The following is a 23,119-nucleotide window of genomic DNA, read 5'->3' as shown; positions in this document are numbered from 1 at the left end:
TTATTTTTTGGTAAAATTAGTTTTGAGGCTACAAGTTACAGCCATGTGGACTGAAGATGTTATAACAGCAGAAATTAAATAGAGTATTCAAGTAGTCAGGGCCTGATGAAATTTATCATAGGGTACTTAAAGAACTAGCTGAGGCAATCTTGGAACCATTAGCAATTATCTTTGAGAACTCATGGAGGACAGTTGAGGTCCCAGAGGACTGGAGAAAGGCAAACATAGTACCTATTTTTAAAAAGGGGGAACAAAGACGACCTGGAGAATTATAGACCAGTCAGCCTATCTTCAATACCTGGAAAGATTATTTATTAATTATTAAACAATCAATTTGTAAGCACCTAGAGCAGGGGTTCTCAAACTTCATTGCACTGTGACCTCCTTCAGACAATAAAAATTACTACACGACCACAGGAGTGGGGGACTGAAGCCTGAGCCCAAGGGCTTCAGCCCCAGGCAGGGGGCCTGTAACCTGAGTCCCAATGCCGAGGGCTGAAGCCCTTGGGCTTTGGTCCTGGGACAAAGCAAGTCTAAGCCAGCCCTGGTGACCCCATTAAAATGGGGATGCAACCCACAGTTTGAGAACCGCTGACCTACAGCATAATAGGGCTATAAGGAATAGCGAACAGGGATTTGTCACGAACAAATCATGCCAAACCAATCATAATTTCTTTCTTTGACAGGGTTACTGGCCTAGTAGACTGGGAGAAGCAATAGATCTGGAGAAAGGGGTAAACAGTGAGGTGACAAAGTTTGCAGACGATACTAAACTGCTCAAGATAGTTCAGACCAACGCATACTGTGAAGAACTTCAAAAAGATCTCACAAAACTAAGTGATTGGGCAACAAAATGGCAAATGAAATTTAATGTGGATAAATGTAAACTAATGCACATTGGAAAAAATAACCCCAACTATACATACAATATAATGGGGGCTAATTTAGCTACAACTAATCAGGAAAGAGATCTTGGAGTCATCGTGGATAGTTCTCTGAAGACGTCCACGCAGTGTGCAGCGGCAGTCAAAAAAGCAAACAGGATGTTAGTAATCATTAAAAAAGGGATAGAGAATAAGACGGAGAGTATCTTATTGCCCTTATATAAATCCATGGTACGCCCACATCTTGAATACTGTGTATAGATATGGTCTCCTCATCTCAAAAAAGATATACTGGCATTAGAAAAGGTACAGAGAAGGGCAACTAAAATGATTAGGGGTTTGGAACGGGTCCCATATGAGGAGAGATTAAAGAGGCTAGGACTTTTCAGCTTGGAAAAGAGGAGTCTAAGGGGGGATATGATAGAGGTATATAAAATCATGAGTGGTGTGGAGAAAGTGAATAAGGAAAAGTTATTTACTTGTTCCCATAATATAAGAACTAGGGGCCACCAAATGAAATTAATGGGCAGCAGGTTTAAAACAAATAAAAGGAAGTTGTTCTTCACACAGCGCACAGTCAACCTGTGGAACTCCTGGCCTGAGGAGGTTGTGAAGGCTAGGACTATAACAGCATTTAAAAGAGAACTAGATAAATTCATGGAGGTTAAGTCCATTAATGGCTATTAGCCAGGATGGGTAAGGAATGGTGTCCCTAGCCTCTGTTTGTCAGAGGGTGGAGATGGATGGCAGAAGAGAGATCACTTGATCATTACCTGTTAGGTTCACTCCCTCTGGGACACATGGCATTGGTCAGTGTTGGTAGACAGGATACTGGGCTGGATGGACCTTTGGTCTGACCCACTATGGCCATTCTTATGCTCTTATGAAATGCGGTCTAGATGAAATTACTATAAGGTGCGTGCAGAACTGGGTGAACGATTGTAGTGAGAGAGTAGTTATCAATGGTTCACTGTGTAGTAACTATGGCCAGAGCACTAGCACCTGCTGCAGGTTTGAGTTATTGACATGCTATAAGGGCCTGCAGCTGTGATGCAGCAGCATGGAATGCTGACCTGGGAAGGGAACAGCTCACTGGAGAGTAGCTCAAACTGGGGAAGGGGCTTGGATGACTTCAGAAGGGGAGGCAGTTGGAAAAAGCTGTTAGAGAAGGAGGAGGGAAGAAGCATCTAGATGCTGAGTTAGTGGATGAACTGGGGCTGGGGTACAAAGTGAGGTTAAAAAAACTGGACATGTTTAGTTTTGAGACTGAGGGGGAACCTGAAAGTAGGACAAGAAGTAATGGGCTTAATCTGCAACAAGGGAGATTTAGGTTAGATATGAGTAAAACCTTTCTAACTTTAAGGGTAGTTAAGCTCTGGAATAAGCCTCCAAGGGAGGCCGTGGAATCCCCATCAATGGAGGTTTTTAAGAACACGATGAACAAACACTTGTCAGGGATGGTCTAGGTTTATTTAGTTGGTCCTGTCTCAGCACAGAGGGCTGGATTTACTGACTTCTCGAGGTCCCTTCCAGCACTACATTTCTATAAATCTATGAAAAAGCAGCTAAGGAAACATTGCTATAAATTGGTCTTTTAGATCATAAGTAATATTCTGAGACAACAGTAGAAAAAGGTAAGGGTAGAGAAAGCGCCTATAGGAAATTCTTGTTACCATGGCTGAAAAATCCTAACACTTTTGAGGCAGCTTTTAATGTGTCAAGTGTTCTAAGGTTAATCAGGAATTCACAAAAATACACAAACACAAAAGTGCCTTTCAGACCACAGCCATCTCTTATACAGCATTTTAAAAATACATCTGTACAGGCTACTAAAGAACATACCTTGGGAATAGCTGCAGCTACTGGTCCTATGTAGGCTATTATAAGGGGAAGCAGCATTGAAAACAGACTGGAAGAGCTGAGCAATTCTGGAATGTCTTCAGCTAAACAAAGATTATTACAATAATTAGATATTCTTTATAATGAACGTACTATAGCTCTGACAAAATTATTTTTTTCTGTTTTGCCTACTGTATAGTAATGGTTTATAAAGTAAAAACTTATGTTTACAGTGATGCATTTTCAGTATAAATTATTTTCATCATAAAGTTTAAGAGTCAATTTAAGAGCCTGCAAAATTCATTTTAAGCTAAAATCCTCATTTAAAACATTCACTGTATAAAAACCTTCATTTGTTAGAGCAGAAATAAATTATTCTGTCAAATGATTACTAAAGGTATAAAAACTGTTTAAGTTCAAAAATAAAATCTGCAACAAATTTCTAAAATATGGTCTAATATTTTAGAGTCAATTAATCCTTATTCTGAAGTAGTAGCCCAAACACCACTATAATTATTTAAGACCAAATGATAACCTCCTAAAAATGGGGATTTATTGCAAAAATGCTCAAACACATTATCTTCAACAGTTTTGCTGATAAACACAGTAATGAAAAACATGCTGTAATTTATACAGTAGACAGTGGCACCGGATCGGGGGGGAGGGTGGAAGGGGCCCAGGGCCCTCTCACTTTTTGAAAATGGGGGTTGTGGTCCGTCCATTTTTCACTGGGGCAGACCTTGCCCTCTTCCCCTCCTCTTCCCTGTGAGGTCCCAACCTCCTGCCAGGCCAGTGTGGAGCCCGACCAGGAAGCCCGGGCAGCTGTCGGGAACCGCGGCAGAACCTCAACCTGCCCTAGGTGGGGGACCCAGGGAGCAGGGACACGAGCCAGGGGCTGCGCAGCCCTAGTTGAGGGTCCACCACAGTTCCCCACAGCTGCCTGCCTGGCTCTTATCATGGCCGGGCTTCGGCTCTGCGGCTCCCCACAGGCAGAGTCGGGTCGGGGATAGCAGCGCTGGCAGCTGCGGGAAGCGGGTCCCTTCACCAGTCCTGGGCAGGAGCTCCAGGGGGAGGGCAGGGGGCTGCTTTCGGCCCCCCACTCCCTGGGTGGGAGGTGGTTGGGCTCCCCAACCCTGTTCTGGCTTGGCCAGGGAAAGGGTCTTGGGGGGGAGATCCCCCCACTTTTGGGAAGGCTCTGGCACCCTTGACAGTAGATGAATTTTCCTGAGGGGCAGGAGGGGAAAGAATTATATGTTAATACTATCTATACTGTAGAGACACTGATCTCACTACCATTAATTCGTGTTGCCAAAGAATAAAACTAAGTTTCAATTAGAAAAAAAGTCTTACCATCTACAGCAAGAGCCCTGTGTAACAGGTCTTTGGCAGCTCGTACCACAGCACTCACAACAGAAATAGCTCTGCTACAGTTTTTATCTTCTTCATTAGCTTTACTTAAAAGCTGTGACTGTAGATCTCCATCATACTCACTCCTGGATAGCAGATTAAGTTAAAGTGAGTTCATAATACACACATTTTACCTTTAAAAGATATTACATACACTTGACTTTTAAAGCAAATCTTGACAGAGGCTTATTTTAAATTGCACAAAGAAAATCAATTAATTTATAAAGGAAGAGCAAAAAAAAATGAATAAAATAAATAATACCGCATGTAGTGAGAGACCATGGAAGAAATATTGGGAGTGACAGCTACATAAAAATCTTTCCAAATCAATTTACTTTGATTTGAAGAGAAAACGTATATCAAGTTGAAATATATTACTCTATTTAGATGCTTTCTTCAAATCTTCATATCACAGAAACATCCTAATTGCTATACTGGACTAGGTCAATTGTCCATCTACTCCAACAAAAAATTCTATCAGATTCACCACAGGAATGTATAAAACTTCTAATGGAAATTTTAGTGATAGAACTTCCTCAAGAAATGTTTTTCCCTCCTAACTGAAGGAATAATTTAAAAGATTATGCTAGGACATAGTGCCTCCCTATGAATTAATGGAGCAGTATACAAAACCTTTCCAGTCATGCACATAAGGTGCTAGACAGCTCAGTAGACACTTTGAAAGCAGCCATATGATTTTTTTAAACACACATTTTATTTTAAACCCAAACTGAAACTATATCCAGACTCTGAACAGGGGGAGGGTCTCGACTGTCAAACTGAAGAGAAGTCATCAGGTAAGGAAAATGTCCCATTCTCTCCTAGATTCTCTATGCTAGCCCAAAACACTTGAGACTTTCCAAAGTAACAGTCTAGACCATTAAGTGAAACAAGCATCCCACAATGCCCCACATGATGCTCCTTCTGAATACTGCATTGGAAGAGGCCTGGGCATCCACTCAATAGTGTTTGAAAAAGGCATGGAGTGATGCCCAAGTGACTTCTTTACACCAGCAAAGATGTTTATGCCAATAATTCTGACAAGGAGTTCTTGAGTGATTCTGGGACTTCCTTTCTGCTACTGATGTAACCCTCACTGGGGAGTTATTTTATCCAATAAGACAGGGTAGATTTGGCTGTTGCTTTTTCCCTTCTTAAATTCTTCTTTCATGAAGGAAAGCCTCCTTGACTCCCTGAACTTCTGAGTTCTCTGGGACATTCTTAATGTTCTGATCAATCACAAACTAACAGTACTAACAGTTCCTTACTGTTCCTTGGATTAGGACACAAAGGAGGAATACTTATAATTGGGGTTAAAATAAAGAGAGACACTTCAGCCAAATTTCTGGCACTTCCTCCTCCTGATGAAACACAATGAAAGAGGCTGAATTTTTGTCAACCAATGACAGGAATTTAAGTGAGAGAGGCCACAGAAAATTCTTCGTAATGGCTCAAATGGTAGTTTGGCAAGAGTGTTCAGGACCAAGTCTAGTTATGGCAGGGGTTCTCAAACTGGGGGTCGGGACCCCTGAGGGGGTCGCGAGGTTATTACATGGGGGGTTACGAGCTGTCAGCCTCCAGTGCAAACCGCGCTTTGCCTCCAGCATTTATAATGGTGTTAAATATAGAAAAATGTTTTTAATTTATAAGGGGGGGTCGCACTCAGAGGCTTGCTGTGTGAAAGGGTTCACCAATACAAAAGTTTGAGAACCACTGAGTTATGGTGACCTGAAAAGCAGCCTCAGATTCTTCACAGTCTTATGGAAACATATGACCAGAATATGCCCCTAATGGCATTTTATCTAAAGGACCCTGTAAGGTTACAATTACTGCTAAGTGGATTTTCAGTGAACTGGAACTTATTCCTAAATCCAGACCACCCCCCAAAAATATCCAGAACACTGGGGACTATAGCATTGGAGTAAATCCTTCAATTGTCACACCAAGTAGAGAATACTTGCCAAACCAACACATGATGCACTGTGGTACATTGTTACAGAGAGATCATTAAAACTGAAATTACCATATATTTTTTCTGTGGTCATTGACAATGGGCCATGTATTAGGATATGTGCTGTCAATGCATCCCAGAATTGAGGCTCTGCTGCCAGATTTACCATGTCTGCATACTGAGATGTTACAGCCATCTATGCTATTTTTCAGTTTTCTACATACAGTGCCAACTGATCGATCTTTCTATTATTTTTCTGCCCATGTCAGAAGCAAGTTCAACACCTCATTAGCTGTGTCCTTGCTTCTTGGACTTCTTGACAATTTTATGTATCAAACAATGATCATGTTGCATGTCTGTACCTAACTGGTACCTAACCATTTATCCTGAGCTACCACATTTCAAAGCTAGGCTCCCCTTCCTGACAGGCTACCGCTTTTTCTTAGGTTAGTCTCACTTCAACTTGTAGCCTTTGAAGTTAGAGCTTAAATCTGAAGTCAGAGTCTGAGTTGAACACCTTGCCACTGTTAGCAAGGTGCAGCTGCTGGGCTGTCTCCATTTTAGGCAGGCTGAAACCTTTCTTGTGAGGGGTGGGTTGACCAAGTTAAAAATGCTGCTGGGACAGAGGAGTGTGCGCAGTCTACCCCTGAGAGACAAGGGCTACTGCTATAACTCAGCTGGAAGTATCAGGAGCATGGGTGCCATCAGCCAGAGAGCAATGCCTAGAGCTTTTCTGTGCCTTTGAAGAAAGGCAGAGAAAGGTAGTCTGATTCTTGGAAGGGGAATTCACCTATCCCTAGTCCCTGGACCCAGGGTGAGATATGCCAGAATGGCATGGTCCCCACACTCCCACTGTGTTCACTGACTAGCTCAGTAGAGCACTACCTGTGGATTTTGTGAGGGGGATGCTCCCCTGTCCTGTGCCCTGCTTGGACTTTCTAGCTGTTAAGGGGTCTCTGGTAGACAACATCTTGTCCTCTATTTTGCCTATTCTTTCCTAGGCCTGATCATCCAAGAGCCAGAAATCTTCAACAAACAGAGCACAAGGTGAGAAAGGCAAAACAAATGTTTTCAATAACTCCCTGAGTATAGCCTGGGATAGCCACACAGTCCCATCATGATTTTTGAGGTCCCCGAACCTTATTTTCTCCTCAATCCTTTGTTATAGTCAGTGAAGTACCGAACTCATCACTTGCTATAGACAGGAACAACTGAGCTTATGAGCCAGAAAGACTTCTATATGCAAAAGATGACATCACCAACAAAGTTTTGTGCACTGTCTCCATCTGCTTGAAAGGAGGAACCAAACACAAGCATCTGATCTGGCACAGAACATCAAAGAGAAAACACGTTTTCATTAAGTTATCCACAGTGTCTGGATCCTTTATCTTAAGTGGTACAGTTAATTTAAAACTCATCAGTGTCTAAGGAATAGATTAAATTATTCCGTTTGTTTGCAGAAGCTGTGTTGTTTTGTCACTATATCATATCGTATTCAGTTAGGTATTAAATAATTTTATTGTTTCGACCAGTTTATTTAGTTCTGAAATGCTTTTTACATTACAAATATGAGTCAACACGGCTTGTATAAAGGGAAATCAAGCCAATATATTAGAATTGCCAATTAGAATTTTTTGAGGAGGTCAACAAATATGTGGACAAGGGTGAACCAGTGGATATAATGTACTTGGACTTTGAGAAAGCCTTTAACAAGGTCCTTCACCAAAGACTCTTAAGCAAAGTAAGCAGTCATGGGATAAGAGGTAAGGTCCCCTCATGGTTCAGTAACTGGTTAAAAGACAGGAATAAATGGGCAGTTTTCAGAATGGAGAGAGGTAAATAGCGGTGTCCCACATGGATCTGTACTGAGACCAGTGCTGTTCGACATATTCATAAATATTCTGGAAAAAGGGGTAAACAATGAGGTGGGAAAAACTGCAGATGATATAAAACTACTCAAAATAGTTAAGTCCAAAGAAGACTGCAAAGAGTTACTAAGGGATCTCACAAAACTGAGAGACTGGGCAACAAAATGGAAGATAAAATTCAACATTGATAAATGCGAAATAATGCACATTGGAAAATATAATGCTCTGGGTGTCCCTAGCCTCTGATTGCCAGAAGCTGGAAGCGGACGACTGGGGATGGATCACTTGAAAATTGACTGTTCTGTTCATCCCCTCTGAAGCACCTGGAATGGCCATTGTCAGAAGACAGGATACTGGGCTAGATGGACCACTGGGCTGAGCCAGTATGGTAGGGTTACCATACGTCCGTTTTTTTGGTAATCAAACCCCCGTCCGGGGGGAATTGCCAAAAAGCCGAACATGTCCGGGAAAATACCGGCCGGGCACTTCCCCTCCCGCGGCTGCTCTGCTCCTCCCCTGACTCTTCGGCTCTGTTTAAGAGCCGAGCTGCCCGAGCGCTACCGGCTTCGGGCAGCCCCCTTGCCTCCGGACCCCAGCCGCCAGCCGGGCACTTCCCCTCCCGGGCTCCAGCTGCTCTGCTCCTCCCCTGACTCTTCGGCTCTGTTTAAGAGCCGAGCTGCCCGAGCGCTACCGGCTTCGAGCAGCCCCCTTGCCTCCGGACCCCAGTCGCCGGCCGGGCACTTCCCCTCCCGGGCTCCAGCTGCTCTGCTCCGGCGGCACAAATCCTCCAAGATTTGACGGCAGAGAGGAACAACCCAAATGTCCTGGATGAGAGGGACAGATTATGATCCAGAAAGCCAGCTGTTTTCAATAAAACAAAGCTAAAAACAACATAATTGAGTTGGAAGAGCGAGATATTGTTCTAATCAAAGCTGCTATCTCTACAAAATTAACTTAGATTTGTTAGTTCCTGTGAATTCTCATAAATGGATTTATGTTAAGTTTTTATGAAAAAAAAAGTTTTAATCAAGCATGAGAGCTCACAGACCTGTAATAAAGAATCTGTGGAATCTGTCCTCGTGTCTGGTTTGTGCCATTACTGCTCAGGCTACATGTACTGAACGTAAATGTCACACCATCTGGACACTGGACTGTGGTCATTCCCCCATCTCCATTGGCAGTGCGGCTTCCATAGTTCCTCAGACGGACTGCATATTTCACATTTTCCTTCAAAACAAAAGCCAGAAACAGCATACAATATTAGACTGGTACACAAAATTTGTTTCATAATAGTTTGTAGTATTCATGTTGAAAGCACATTTTCTACTTAATATAATTTTATTCAATTATATAAAAGCAGTACACGGTCGAAAAGTATTTTATACACACTAACTTTCAACTTAAGGGAATACTCTAAAAATAAAATTAAGTGGAAAAAAGTGTGGCATCTAGTAAAAGTCAGAACTTGTCTGCCCTCAAAGTTTTGTTCACAGTGACGTAAACTGTATTATTTTTGGTTTCTTTAAAAATAACTAAAAGATAACATACCCCATTGACTAGAAACTCCAGAAAATTAGCTGCCAGTATATATCTAAAACTATTTTAATTAGTGCACAAGTTACATTCTATTGAACACTGACACTCAAAAATAAGATTTCATTCATTTTAGAATTTGAACTTGACACTTATTGGGTAGCTAATGAAATGACAGTTTTTTCTAGATATGTTGTGTTTTTTTATTTCTCAACAAAACAATATAAATTTAAATGAAGCATGTACTTTTCACATCTATATAAGAAACAGAACCACAGCTATTTTTCAACACCAATTTAACTCTAATATTTAATTTTTTAGAATAAAAATCCAGCATTTACTGACAATAAATGGGGAATTACACAGCTTTTCCTTTTATTTACCTTCAGAGGCACAACTTTGTCAAGTCTAATTTCAGATATGTCGCTGGGGGAATCATCTGTGGTGTATGTTCCTTTTACTAATTCTAAGGATGTCCATCTATGGGAATGAGTTGAATCTCCAGCATGATCACTCTAGTTTGAGGAAATATAAAATCAATTTTTAATTTGTATAAAATGTAACAATCTATTCAGATTATGAACTTATTCTAATAATTATACTTTCAGAGTTCTGACATAGTAACTTTGTGTACCACAAATACCACTGTTTTTAAAGAGCTAAAAACCCTTCAGCAAATAAATAAGAGCTCATTTACGCTAAAAACTTAGGGCAACCTAGCTACGTCACTTAGGGCTATGAAAAATGTCACACCCTCTGCGACAGAAAAACCCCTTCTGTCACTGTAGCAAGTGTATACACCACAGTGCTGCTGCAGCTCCACAGTTGTACCGCTGCAGTTTGTAAAGTAGATGTAACCTATGGCTCTCCTCATAAAAAGTGACTTCTAAAACAGAGAATTTATTTTCCCACAACTGCATGCTCCTACCATTCAGAACCCAAACTCTGTGCCCAAAAGTGAACAATTAGGACTACAGGTGCACCAAATCACACCTTCTGTCTTCACTAGAATGAAGGTATTGCCACGATACTTCTGCACAATATGTTGTCTTGGGAGCAAAGGACTTAATTCCAGTTGCAAACAGATTTCTGCATAGCAGCATTTTGAATTACCTCTGGCTGTAGTCTATGGATTTTCTTTTTGGTATGAGCATTTTCTATGATAGATTGGTAGGTGAGCCCTCCATAGCATGTTGCACCCCAGACCAAACTCTCATATATTGTTTGCCTTTTTTTGGTCAATTTTCTGTCTATGCAATTTTATCTCCTCCTTCGTTTTTTCTTTTCTGTATATGTTGCTTTCAAAAAGATTTCCTCCTCTATCCCCAGCCCCCATTATTTTGTTTCCCTTCTTCTGGGGGTTCCCTCTGGTTTCTCCTGTCCTACAGAACCCCAAACTCTCCTAGGTGTTTTCCTCCCTTTTCTCATCACCAGAAGGCTACATGCCATATGGAGTAGGAACTGATTATCTATGGACAGATTCAGAGGCCAGAATACATGTGCTTTTGCATCTGAGATGAGTGCCACAAAAGCAAAGAACAAAAATTTGGGGTGATTTACTGATTAATTTGTTGTAGTACAGTAAGGCCTCGAGGCCATAACGTATCAGGGACCCATTCTGCAAGGAGCTAGTACAAACACATGGTAAGAGGCAAGCCCTGTCCTGAACATCTAAGAATCTAAACCAAAGGATGAAAGGAAATATTACCCCTCATTATATAGATGGCGATCTGAGTCACAGAGAGATTAAGGGCCTGATCCAAAGCCTATTGAAATATAAAGTAGGACTTCCATTTATTTCAGTGGGCTTTGGATAAAGCTGTAAGTGACTTCCAAAGGTCACAAAGGAAGTCTATGTCACAGATGGGAATTAACGCAAAACTCCTGAGTTTTACAAGTGCATCATTGTAATTAAAAAAAAAACATCCTCTCACATTCAGGGAATATCTGACCCACAATTGTGCACATGTGAGTGTCTTCCAAGTATGGCTCTATTAGGGTTAATTGAGAAAGCAGGGGAAGATGGAGGACAGCTTTCAGAAGCCAACTGCTGCTTTACTCATAGTTAAAGGAGCACATTTGCAAGGAGGAAGGGAAACAACTTTACTCTCACTACGATTCTGTTTCAGATTTCCCTCCGCCACACTTCCCCCTCCCCGAATAGGCTGCCATTCCCACCCCTCAGGGTGGGAAACAATATATATATATATATATATATATATATATATATATATATATATATATATATATATATATATATATATATATATACTGATAAAACTCAGCTGAAAGGATATGACCTCCCTTTACCACAGCTTCTCTCTTTCCATGCTTTAGTGCTATAATTGTATTTATTAAATCCAAAGAATTTTAAGATTTTATTTGGAATAATGCTACTAATATTCATACTAATATTAAGTTGTAACATACTGTATTGGTTCACTGATATCTTGGAGAGTAAAAATATACATGTCTTACTTTACCATATATTATTTTTGTTTGGATTTTTTTTTTTTTTTTGAAGTGCAATACTTACATCATCAACTAACACCTCCAGCTCATATTCATGAATTCCTCCTCCTCCATAAACAGAAAACCCTACAACAACTACACCAGGTTTGTCCACAGAGAAACAGATTGCATCAGGGGACCCATTACCAGTATTCCAACTTCTTCCCTGACTTGTTTTAGTGAATCGGTTTGTGCTGGATTTGACAGAATGAAGGGAGTTAAGTCCATCAACCTGTAAAGAAATAAATATAAGCAACAACTAGAATATACTTTGTTTTAATGGAAGAAAGCAAAATTATCTCAATTATATAAATATTTTAACTTAGTAAATGTAGGAAGCAGGTGTTAGAACATCAGAGACTCACAAAAGAGGACTTTATTGCAACTTTAGTTAAAAATAAAAAGATTTATAGTAACCATCTTTTTCTCAATTTGTCTAAAATATATGACTAAATATTTTTAACAAAACTAAGCAGGAAATATTTTAGAAACGTTAAAATGGCAAATTTCGCTTGAAATTTCTTTTGAAGGAAAGATATACAATATATTAATGCCATGTATCACTTCTGTCACTCTTAGCAGATCAAATGAATCACTTTATTCATTCTTAAGGGGTCAAAAAGTTCAGCTGATTTTTGCAGCTTTTGTTTTAAGAATAGATATGGCAAAATTCTGGAAGTACTGTTGTACTACTAAATGGAAAATTACTTACCTGTAACTGGAGTTTCTTTGAGTGTGTGATCCCTATCTGTACTCCACACACTGTATTCATGCTCTCTATGTGCACGAGAAGGGAGAATTTGCAAGTAGCGTCTGTTGGTCTGCATCCTTGCCCCTGGCGTTCCTCATGCTCAGTACTGAGGTTACAAGGGAAGGTGCAGATCAACCGCCTCCCCAGTTCCTTCTCTATCATGAACCCAGACATAATCCCAAGCAGAGGGGAAGGAGGATGAGTAGTGGAATATAGATATGGACTACACATCTCAAAGACCCTCCAGTTACAAATAAGTAACCTCCATTTCTTCTTGAGTGCTGGTCCCTATGAGTATTGCACATGTGGGTGACTGCTAAGCAGTATTCAACTAGGAGGGGGTACAAGGATGCAGCAGTATAGATGTATAATACTACTGTCCCAATGACTGGGTCTGCAGAAGAGTCTGGGACTAAAGCGTAATACTTCATGAAGTTGTGGCTGGAACACAAAGGCTGCCCTACAAATGTCCAATATAAGTACGTCCTGAAGAGATGCTAATGAAGTTGCCTGTGCTCTAGTGGAATGGGACCTGACTGTGTCTGGAGAAGGAAGATGTGCTAACTGATAGCAAAGAATGATACAGCCAGAGATCCACTTAGAGAGTCTTTGAGCACACAATGCTTGCCCCGATCACTCGCTATAGCGACAAATAGTCTAGACAACTTCCTAATTGATTTCATTCTTTGCAAATAAAACGTTAAAAGCTCCTCGGAGGTCAAGGGAATGAAATTTTTTCACCTCACTGGAAGCATGAGGTTTTGGAAAGAATACTGGTAGGCGAATTCATGTGAAACTTGGTGATTACCTTAGGGATGAATTTCAGGTGGAGGAAAAAGGAAACCTTTTCCTTATGAAACATGGTGTATTGCAGATCAGCCATGAGAGTTCCCAGTTCACTCACCCTCCTGCCTGACATGATGGCAACGAGAACGGTGATCTTCATAGATAGGTGGAACACTGAGCATGCAGCTAACAGTCCAAATGACAGTATGGTAAGTACTGAGAATACAAGATTGAGGTCCCATTGGTGTGTGGGCTTCATTAGTGCTTGGAAGGTCCTCATGAGGCCTTTTAGGAATCTGGTTGTAAGCAGGTGAATAAAAACACAATAGTCCTCCTCCAGAGGGTGGAAGGCATTGATTGCTGTTAAGTGGATCTGCTGCAAGCCAGTAGAAAGGCCTGATTGTCTTGAGAGTGAGGAGGCAGTCAATACCAGGGATCCCTGCACAGTCTTTGGAGAGAAGAGAATTTGTTGTGCCCAGCCAGAGAAATGCCTTGATTAAGCTAGGTAACATTTTCTGGTGGAGTCTTTTCTGCTGTGGTTGAGAACAGTCCAACTGGACTCCGAAAATGAACACTGTAGGTCTGATGCCGATCCAAATACCAGCCTGTGATGTGGAGATAGTCTGGGTTGTCATATCTGATCCCACCATTCTCCTGATTCAGCAGATCTGGAAAGGGCTAGATGCTGATAGGAAGATTGGTGAAGATTTGCAGGAGGTACAGAAACCAGAATTGCCTGGGCCACTTGAGTGCTATCATGATTGAACAACTTCAGCTGAGCGCAAGGACTAGCCAGGCCAGCCTCCAGGCTGATTAATGAGCTCAACTGAGTTGTGATAGGATTGCCTGATTGACAGGTCCATTTGATTGGCTGAAGAGAGCCAGCAGGCCTCCTGTTAAGCTCAGCAGCATCTGGGCACCAACTACTCAATGCTTTTTGCCCACAGCTGTGACCACTCTTGCCTCTGCCTGCTATTGTCTTTCTCTAGCCCTGATCCTATCCTGCTCCAGCCCTGCATTCCCTTCCCTGCTCCTGGCTCTGACCCTTGGTCCCCAGATCCAGTCCCTGATGCCCTCAACCCAGTTCTAACTATTCAGTAAGACTGCCGACACCTGCCCCTCACAGGTACAATGAAAATGAATTGTGAATCACCAACTCGTGGTCTATGGAGATGTGTCTGCTGAAATTGTCTGCCAGAGAGTTTTGTGCATGAAGGAGGTACATCACTAAAAGAGTGGAGTAATTCCAGATACACCAGTTCCATAAGTGGACGACCTCTATACAGAAAGAGATTTTACTCCTTGTTTGTTTGTTTATAGAGAAGACAGTCATCATATTGTCCAACATTATTCAGACAGGGCAGAACCATGGAAGTGGGAGGAAAGCACTGCAGGCCCTTCGTACTGCCCATAGTTCTAGGAGATTGATATGTGATCAAAAAATGTAGGCAGATCCAAGTCTTTAGGGCCCAAGCATGAGATCTGATCCTGCATTTGTGACAGTGCCCCTCACTCTCATGAAAAGCCTGAGAGCTCATGCTTGGAGGGGCGCTGCTTGCAGACAGAGGCCTGTGTACGGGTGGGGGGAGGGGGGTACTCCTGGTCTAGATCTGATTGGGGTCTCATGGCTTTTTCCATGAGGTGCTTCCTCTGTTGAAGCTCTCGTCCTTCTCAAGTTTGGGGTCGGAAAGAGTGGCAGATGCTGCACGTGGCAGAAACATGAGCCTCTCTAAGGCAGTAAAGGCAGCGTTAGTAGTCACTGCTGACCAAGAAGGAGCAGGGGCAGGGGAGACAGTTCTTAAGCCTTGGAACTCTGTGCACAGTCCTTCTTCCAAGGGGAGAAAATAGGGAGAGTCCCCAAGGCAGGTAAAAAGTTCTCTATACAACTTAAAAAGTCTACTAGAAAGGCACTAAAAACTATAAAAACACTATTATTTACAGAATTATTTACAATATATGTCAACAGATAAGAAGACTGAAGCAGCTTTGGACACAGAAGATTCTTCTGACTCAGGCCATACAGTGGAAAGAAGGAATTGGAGGGGAGGTTAATCCACATCTTCCCTTACACCCTTAGTGTAGGCTATACTGCCATTCGAGACATGGCTGGGAGGAGAGTAGGTTGGTGAGAGTTTAAAGATGTCAGTCAAGCTGCCCACTGGATGAACTTTGTGGGCTGGAGCATGTGCAAAAGGGACTCCTCAGATGAGGAGCTGTAACAATGTTGCACTCATGAAAGGCTACACTGGATAATGATTGAAATGCCATATGTAGTCATGAGGTATTCAAAAGGTACTTGTTAACCCATATCAATGGTTATCTGTCTGATAGTTCATGTAAATGTTATCTGAACCTTGCTTGATTAATAAGGTTCTACTATTAGTGGATATAATCTGTAAGCTCCTGACCATGAGTTGGAGTTATCTGCTGGCCAGGTTGCTCCACTGTGAGGTCCAAGGGGCTCTGGATGGGTAGGTCCATCAAAATGGAGGCCCTTTGGGTTTCCTCAACACTCCTTATCAGATTGCGGTGAAATTGAACAGTTCCTTATGAATACTGTGTAGGATAGGAAGCAAAAGAAGGTTAGGAGAGTCCTTCTGCAAGGCTTGATATAGGTAGTTAGAAACTTAGTTTGAGAAAATAATGCCCTTGTGGCAGAGGTGACTAAATTAAAAGACCAATTGGTGGAGGCCGTTGAAGGGAAGGAGGATGCAAGCCTTAATAGCCAATAACAGCTATTTGGCTTGTGTTCAGGAACAGGAAGAAACAGTGGCCAAACCATCTTTTAAATGAGATGATATTTAATTTTAACTCTACCTGAATAGTATTATTTGTAAATTCTCAAAAATTTATTCTGTACACAGAGTAATTGCTGTAATTTTGGGAAAGGTACACTGTATTCTTCAGCCATAACAAAATGGCTAATCGTGAACAGCACTTCAATAATAGAGAGTGATTACACAATTTAAAAAGAAGTATTTTAGTGGTTTGAGAGAGACTTCCTACACATATGAGGAACAGCAGTAAAATCAGTAAAAATTTTCACACAGGTAGAAACATTAAGTGCGATCACAGTAAATATTACATTCATAATGTACAAATACTGTAAAACACTTATATCAAAGATAATTTTACAGAATCATTATTACCTCAGATCCCAGTGCAGAAGCTGTAAGTTCACTCACAATACTAGCAAGAAGTCCACAGGTATTGGAAACCAGGTGTGAAGAGAAGAGCTCATTTTCTCGTCTAAGACTGTTTCTGACTGGTAACACAACAATAACCAGCATTTTTTCTAGCACTTCCCGAAAGCTTGTCATCCCTGAGATATTTTCCTCATTCTGTGGTATGAAAAAAATATTAGAAATGACAAACAGTATCTCTATATACAAATCAGCTTGTAATAAAATAAATTATCTGTAATAATAATTGAGGCATCGGTACCTTTCTAAATTAGAACTTCAGATCACTTTAAAATCAAACCATAAGAAAAAAATTTGTGATGCTAAATTCACATTCCTACATTTTGCATGAGCTGTGAATAAGATGATTAGCAGATTTATCTGGTAAAACTTCACATACATCAACGTATAAACTATCCTTTATACATCATTGCATTTTTTGCATTGACTCTGACATTTCTCAGAACTACAATGGTGATGCACGTTTTAAATTTTGATTCCTTAAAAAAAAGATATTAAAAAACTGTTCACAGTCTCAGCAATGCTCATACGTAGTAGGATGTACAAACCAGTTACAAAAAGAATCCCAATCTAAAAATTGCACTGATACTCCGCAATCCAAGGAAAACACCCACCCCCTACTCAAAAATTTGAAACATGGGTCTACTTTAACAGAAAAAAACCCTCAATTTTTCTGAGAATAAGGTTTTACCAGTTCAACCCCCAGTACCTCTACATAAAAGTCAACTTGTAATGAAAGAATTTAATTATCTTGCAGTAATTGAGGTATCAGTGCCTTTTTAAATTAGATCATCATAACTTTTAAAAATCAGGACTTAAGGAAAATGTTGATGCTAATTCATGTTTAGTGTACAATCGTAGCAATTCAACAATTCATTCAGCCAGACATAGATTTATGTTTTTGTTTTCTCAAATACAATAAAAACTAGGTTTCATTAAGAATATTATGCTATAACCGGAAAGAGAATTCCTAGATAGGCTTGTGCATAGTCACAACGGTCATAACAGACCCTTATAGTCCATTACCTCATCAATAGCTATATCCCAGCAATGAAAGCTCTCTCTACTGGAGGAGAATGTCTCAGCTTTTTTCATATAGCATTCGTCATGAATCATACAATGAAAGTCAATGCAGAGATTAACCAGATATGTATCAAACAGTCTGCATGTCTTCTCTGTCCCAGAAGCTTCTGCTTTTTGTAAAGGTATGTCTACATTGCATAGTCAACCCAGTTTCTGAGTCAGCTTTACACCCAACCCCCCTGTACCATTCACACACACAGCCTTCTGAGAGGTGCCAGAAGCCTCTCAAGACGCAGGCCTGCTGACTAGCCCAGGGGCATGAGTCTGAGTCCATATCCTACTGTGGCACAGGTCTAAGCCTGCTAGCTTTGCAGTGTGGATGTAGGCAAAGCCCAGGTCACCAGGCTTGTGTTTGGAAAGACCATCAATGCTATCCCACAATCCCATAGGCCTGTGTGTTCTGAACCTTTAATCCCCAAACTTTCCCACCTGACTTCCAGGAACTGGAAGCAACCTCCTGGTTAAAATACAACTGCCTGGCATTTAATCCTTCCTTCACGTGAGCTCCTCAGCTAACCCTATCGTACATTAGCTATTCCCACAACTAAGAAGCAGACTAACACTCAGCATACTGCTAGCTGGACAGAGGAACACAGAAAGATTATAATGAATCTGTGGTGTGAGGAGAACAAGAGCCATGGTTTCAGCAAGAACACAAGAAATGAACATGTGTACATAAGCATCTTGGAGAGGCTGGCAGCACCTGTGCTCCACCAGCCCAGAGCTCAATGCTGGGAGCGGGTTAAGTCCTTCAAGAATGCCTATCACAAACCCAGGGACAGGAACCACACCTCAGGGAACTCCCTGTCTACCTGCCCCTTCTACAAGGAATTTGATCAGGTGCTGGGGACCACACCAAGAGGCCTGAGCAGGGATGTTTATAACCACAGAGGCAAAACCAGAAGAGTGCCTGCAGTTGCTAGATCAACCCCTCAAAAGTAACCCTGTTGTTGATGCCAGTCCCAGATCAGGCTATGCTGCCAGAGCAGCTGCAGCACATCCTAGGCCCATATTCAGAGGATCTGTTTTGGGATGGCCCTGGAGAGCACCCATTTCTGGCTGGTGATGCATGTGAACTTCTCACACAGTATGTATACACAGCTCCTGGCAGCAAGCCTCCCAGCTCAGGTCAACAGACTCAGGCTTGCACTACCTCTCAACATATCTGTTGGTATTGGGGGTTGGGCTGGAGCTCAGGCTCTGAAGCCTAGGGATGTGGGTTGACTTCAGAGTCCAACCTTTAGCCCAAGCCAAAACTTCAAAGCCCTGCCTACACAGCTAGTTTTAGAGTACTAGCCCGAGTCCAGCAACCCAGGCTGGGAGGCTCACTGCCATGGGCTATGTAGACATACCCACAGAGTAGGAACTCTAGATGGTTGGTTAAATTCCAGAGCCGGGCATACTTATTATGGCTCCTTTGTAGTTCAGAAGCCCACTCCATTCACAGATGTTATCAGACACCAGATGCCAAAAAATCTCCTTAGAATAGACAGATGGCGCTCCTCTGCTGCTCTGTTTCTATCCAAGCACTTCTAGAACCACAATGTCCTCCAGACCTTGTCTTGCCTTAAAGGACTGTAAAATCATAGTAACAGGATCCTCTTCATAGGAAACCTCTGCATCAATGGGAAAAATATGGAGACTTGTTTATTATTTTAATTGATTTTGGTATGTCAATTTATCATGTCTCTTGGCTTAAAGCATGGCTTGCAGGAGCTTCTAAACTGGCCAGTGAATGAAAGATGAATAAAATAAATCCAATTCATATAAAATATCATATCCTGTGACCTTGAAGTACTGCAGCCCTGGAAAAAGGGCAATAGTGTCTTCCCCAACCCACACTTGGGTCAGACAATGTGCTCTTATTTTCCTTAGCAGATCCTTTCACCTCTGCTGGGCAGAGGCAAGGAACCAGGAGCCTGGGGAAGCAGATTCTCAACTAACATGCAAGAAGAGTCAGGAATTCTGGCCAGGGCTGATCAACAGCTTGATTACAAGAGAAAAGAGAAGGCTATAGACAGAGGGAGGCAACCTAGCAGGAGAAGAGACTGGTGGTGTAGTTGTGCAACATGGCCAGAGATTGAGGAAGGAGGACAGGGTGTAGCACCAGGAACTTAAGAACATAAGAACATAAGAACATAAGAAAGGCCGTACTGGGTCAGACCAAAGGTCCATCTAGCCCAGTATCTGTCTACCGACAGTGGCCAATGCCAGGTGCCCCAGAGGGAGTGAACTTAACAGGCAATGATCAAGTGATCTCTCTCCTGCCATCCATCTCCATCCTCTGACGAACAGAGGCTAGGGACACCATTCTTACCCATCCTGGCTAATAGCCATTTATGGACTTAGCCACCATGAATTTATCCAGTCCCCTTTTAAACATTGTTATAGTCCTAGCCTTCACAACCTCCTCAGGTAAGGAGTTCCACAAGTTGACTGTGCGCTGCGTGAAGAAGAACTTCCTTTTATTTGTTTTAAACCTGCTGCCTATTAATTTCTTTTGGTGACCCCTAGTTCTTGTATTATGGGAATAAGTAAATAACTTTTCCTTATCCACTTTCTCAACATCACTCATGATTTTATACACCTCTATCATGTCCCCCCTTAGTCTTCTCTTTTCCAAACTGAAGAGTCCTAGCCTCTTTAATCTTTCCTCATATGGGACCCTCTCTAAACCCTTAATCATTTTAGTTGCTCTTTTCTGAACCTTTTCTAGTGCTAGAATATCTTTTTTGAGGTGAGGAGACCACATCTGTACACAGTATTCGAGATGTGGGCGAACCATGGATTTATATAAGGGCAATAATATATTCTCAGTCTTATTCTCTATCCCCTTTTTAATGATTCCTAACATCCTGTTTGCTTTTTTGACCGCCTCTGCACACTGCGTGGACATCTTTAGAGAACTATCCACGATGACGCCAAGATCTTTTTCCTGACTCGTTGTAGCTAAATTAGCCCCCATCATGTTGTATGTATAGTTGGGGTTATTTTTTCCAATGTGCATTACTTTACATTTATCCACATTAAATTTCATTTGCCATTTTGTTGCCCAATCACTTAGTTTTGTGAGATCTTTTTGAAGTTCTTCGCAATCTGCTTTGGTCTTAACTATCTTGAGTAGTTTAGTATCATCTGCAAACTTTGCCACCTCACTGTTTACCCCTTTCTCCAGATCATTTATGAATAAATTGAATAGGATAGGTCCTAGGACTGACCCTTGGGGAACACCACTAGTTACCCCTCTCCATTCTGAGAATTTACCATTAATTCCTACCCTTTGTTCCCTGTCCTTTAACCAGTTCTCAATCCATGAAAGGACCTTCCCTTTTATCCCATGACAGCTTAATTTACGTAAGAGCCTTTGGTGAGGGACCTTGTCAAAGGCTTTCTGGAAATCTAAGTACACTATGTCCACCGGATCCCCCTTGTCCACATGTTTGTTGACCCCTTCAAAGAACTCTAATAGATTAGTAAGACACGATTTCCCTTTACAGAAACCATGTTGACTATTGCTCAAGAGTTTATGTTTTTCTATGTGTCTGACAATTTTGTTCTTTACTATTGTTTCAACTAATTTGCCCGGTACCGACGTTAGACTTACCGGTCTGTAATTGCCGGGATCACCCCTAGAGCCCTTTTTAAATATTGGCGTTACATTAGCTAACTTCCAGTCATTGGGTACCGAAGCCGATTTAAAGGACAGGTTACAAACCTTAGTTAATAGTTCCGCAACTTCACATTTGAGTTCTTTCAGAACTCTTGGGTGAATGCCATCTGGTCCCGGTGACTTGTTAATGTTGAGTTTATCAATTAATTCCAAAACCTCCTCTAGTGATACTTCAATCTGTGACAGTTCCTCAGATTTGTCACCTACAAAAGCCAGCTCAGGTTTGGGAATCTCCCTAACATCCTCAGCCGTGAAGACTGAAGCAAAGAATCCATTTAGTTTCTCCGCAATGACTTTATCATCTTTAAGCGCTCCTTTTGTATTTTCATCGTCAAGGGGCCCCACTGGTTGTTTAGCAGGCTTCCTGCTTCTGATGTACTTAAAAAACATTTTGTTATTACCTTTGGAGTTTTTGGCTAGCCGTTCTTCAAACTCCTCTTTGGCTTTTCTTATTACACTCTTGCACTTAAGTTGGCAGTGTTTGTGCTCCTTTCTATTTGCCTCACTAGGATTTGACTTCCACTTTTTAAAGGAAGTCTTTTTATCTCTCACTGCTTCTTTTACATGGTTGTTAAGCCACGGTGGCTCTTTTTTAGTTCTTTTACTGTTTTTCTTAATTTGGGGTATACATTGAAGTTGAGCCTCTATTATGGTGTCTTTAAAAAGGGCCCACGCAACTTGCAGGGATTTCACTTTAGTCACTGAACCTTTTAACTTTTGTCTAACTAACCCCCTCATTTTTGTATAGTTCCCCCTTTTGAAATTAAAGGCCACAGTGTTGGGCAGTTGAGGTGTTCTTCCCACCACAGGCATGTTGAATGCTATTGTATTATGGTCACTATTTCCAAGCGGTCCCGCTATAGTTACCTCTTGGACCAGCTCCTGCGCTCCACTCAGGATTAAATCTAGAGTCACCTCTCCCCTTGTGGGTTCCCGTACCAGCTGCTCCATGAAGCAGTCATTTAAAGTATCGAGAAATTTTATCTCTGCATTTCGTCCTGAAGTGAAATGTTCCCAGTCAATATGGGGATAATTGAAATCCCCCACTATTATTGGGTTCTTAATTTTGATAGCCTCTCTAATTTCCCTTAGCATTTCATCATCACTATTACTGTCCTGGTCAGGTGGTCGATAATAGATCCCTAATGTTATATTTTTACTAGAGCATGAAATTTCTATCCATAGAGACTCTATGGAACCTGTGGATTCGCTTAAGATTTTTACTTCATTTGAATCTACACTTTCTTTAACATATAGTGCCACTCCTCCCAACTTTTTGAGAGGTTGCTCACTGTCATGCCACCAGGCTATAAGCTCTAGCTCCACATGCTGAGTCCCCCTCCACGCTACCACATCCTGCAGCCTCTGCAGACGATGGACAATTCTGGGGTTGTCTGGTTCATGTTCCAAGCAATAAACAGTGCATGGAACAATAAAATGTACTCTGTACATCAGTCTGCACCTGTTCATCCACAGCTTATGCATGCAAAGCACACCAGAATGGGCAAGAAGAAAAGGGGAACATGGGAGAACTGCTGTGGTGCCACTGTACATAGCTTGGCCATTTTGCACTTTTTTCACTTTTTTTCTGACTGTTCTCGTTTACTGTCTTTTTCACCTTGATGGCACCTGG

General features: G+C 41.6%; 1 protein-coding gene across 1 annotated transcript in view; it reads right to left on the bottom strand.

The window, feature by feature from the left end:
* The window catches only part of MYCBP2 (MYC binding protein 2), a 419,800-nt gene that overhangs the window by 182,415 nt on the left and 214,266 nt on the right, over positions 1-23,119 (bottom strand). Inside the window, exons 34-39 of the mRNA XM_065413662.1 lie at positions 16,680-16,871; positions 12,019-12,225; positions 9,866-9,997; positions 8,998-9,176; positions 4,074-4,216; positions 2,727-2,827 (exon numbers count right to left, since the gene is read on the bottom strand). Of these exons, the coding sequence (XP_065269734.1) occupies positions 2,727-2,827; positions 4,074-4,216; positions 8,998-9,176; positions 9,866-9,997; positions 12,019-12,225; positions 16,680-16,871 (954 nt within the window). The remainder of the gene's footprint in view (positions 1-2,726; positions 2,828-4,073; positions 4,217-8,997; positions 9,177-9,865; positions 9,998-12,018; positions 12,226-16,679; positions 16,872-23,119) is intronic.

The sequence above is a fragment of the Emys orbicularis genome, chromosome 1 (assembly GCF_028017835.1).
Source record: "Emys orbicularis isolate rEmyOrb1 chromosome 1, rEmyOrb1.hap1, whole genome shotgun sequence".
NCBI classification, from domain to species: domain Eukaryota; kingdom Metazoa; phylum Chordata; order Testudines; family Emydidae; genus Emys; species Emys orbicularis.
The sequence above is the reverse complement of the archived record's forward strand: the minus strand, read 5'-3'. Positions and strand labels throughout refer to the sequence as shown.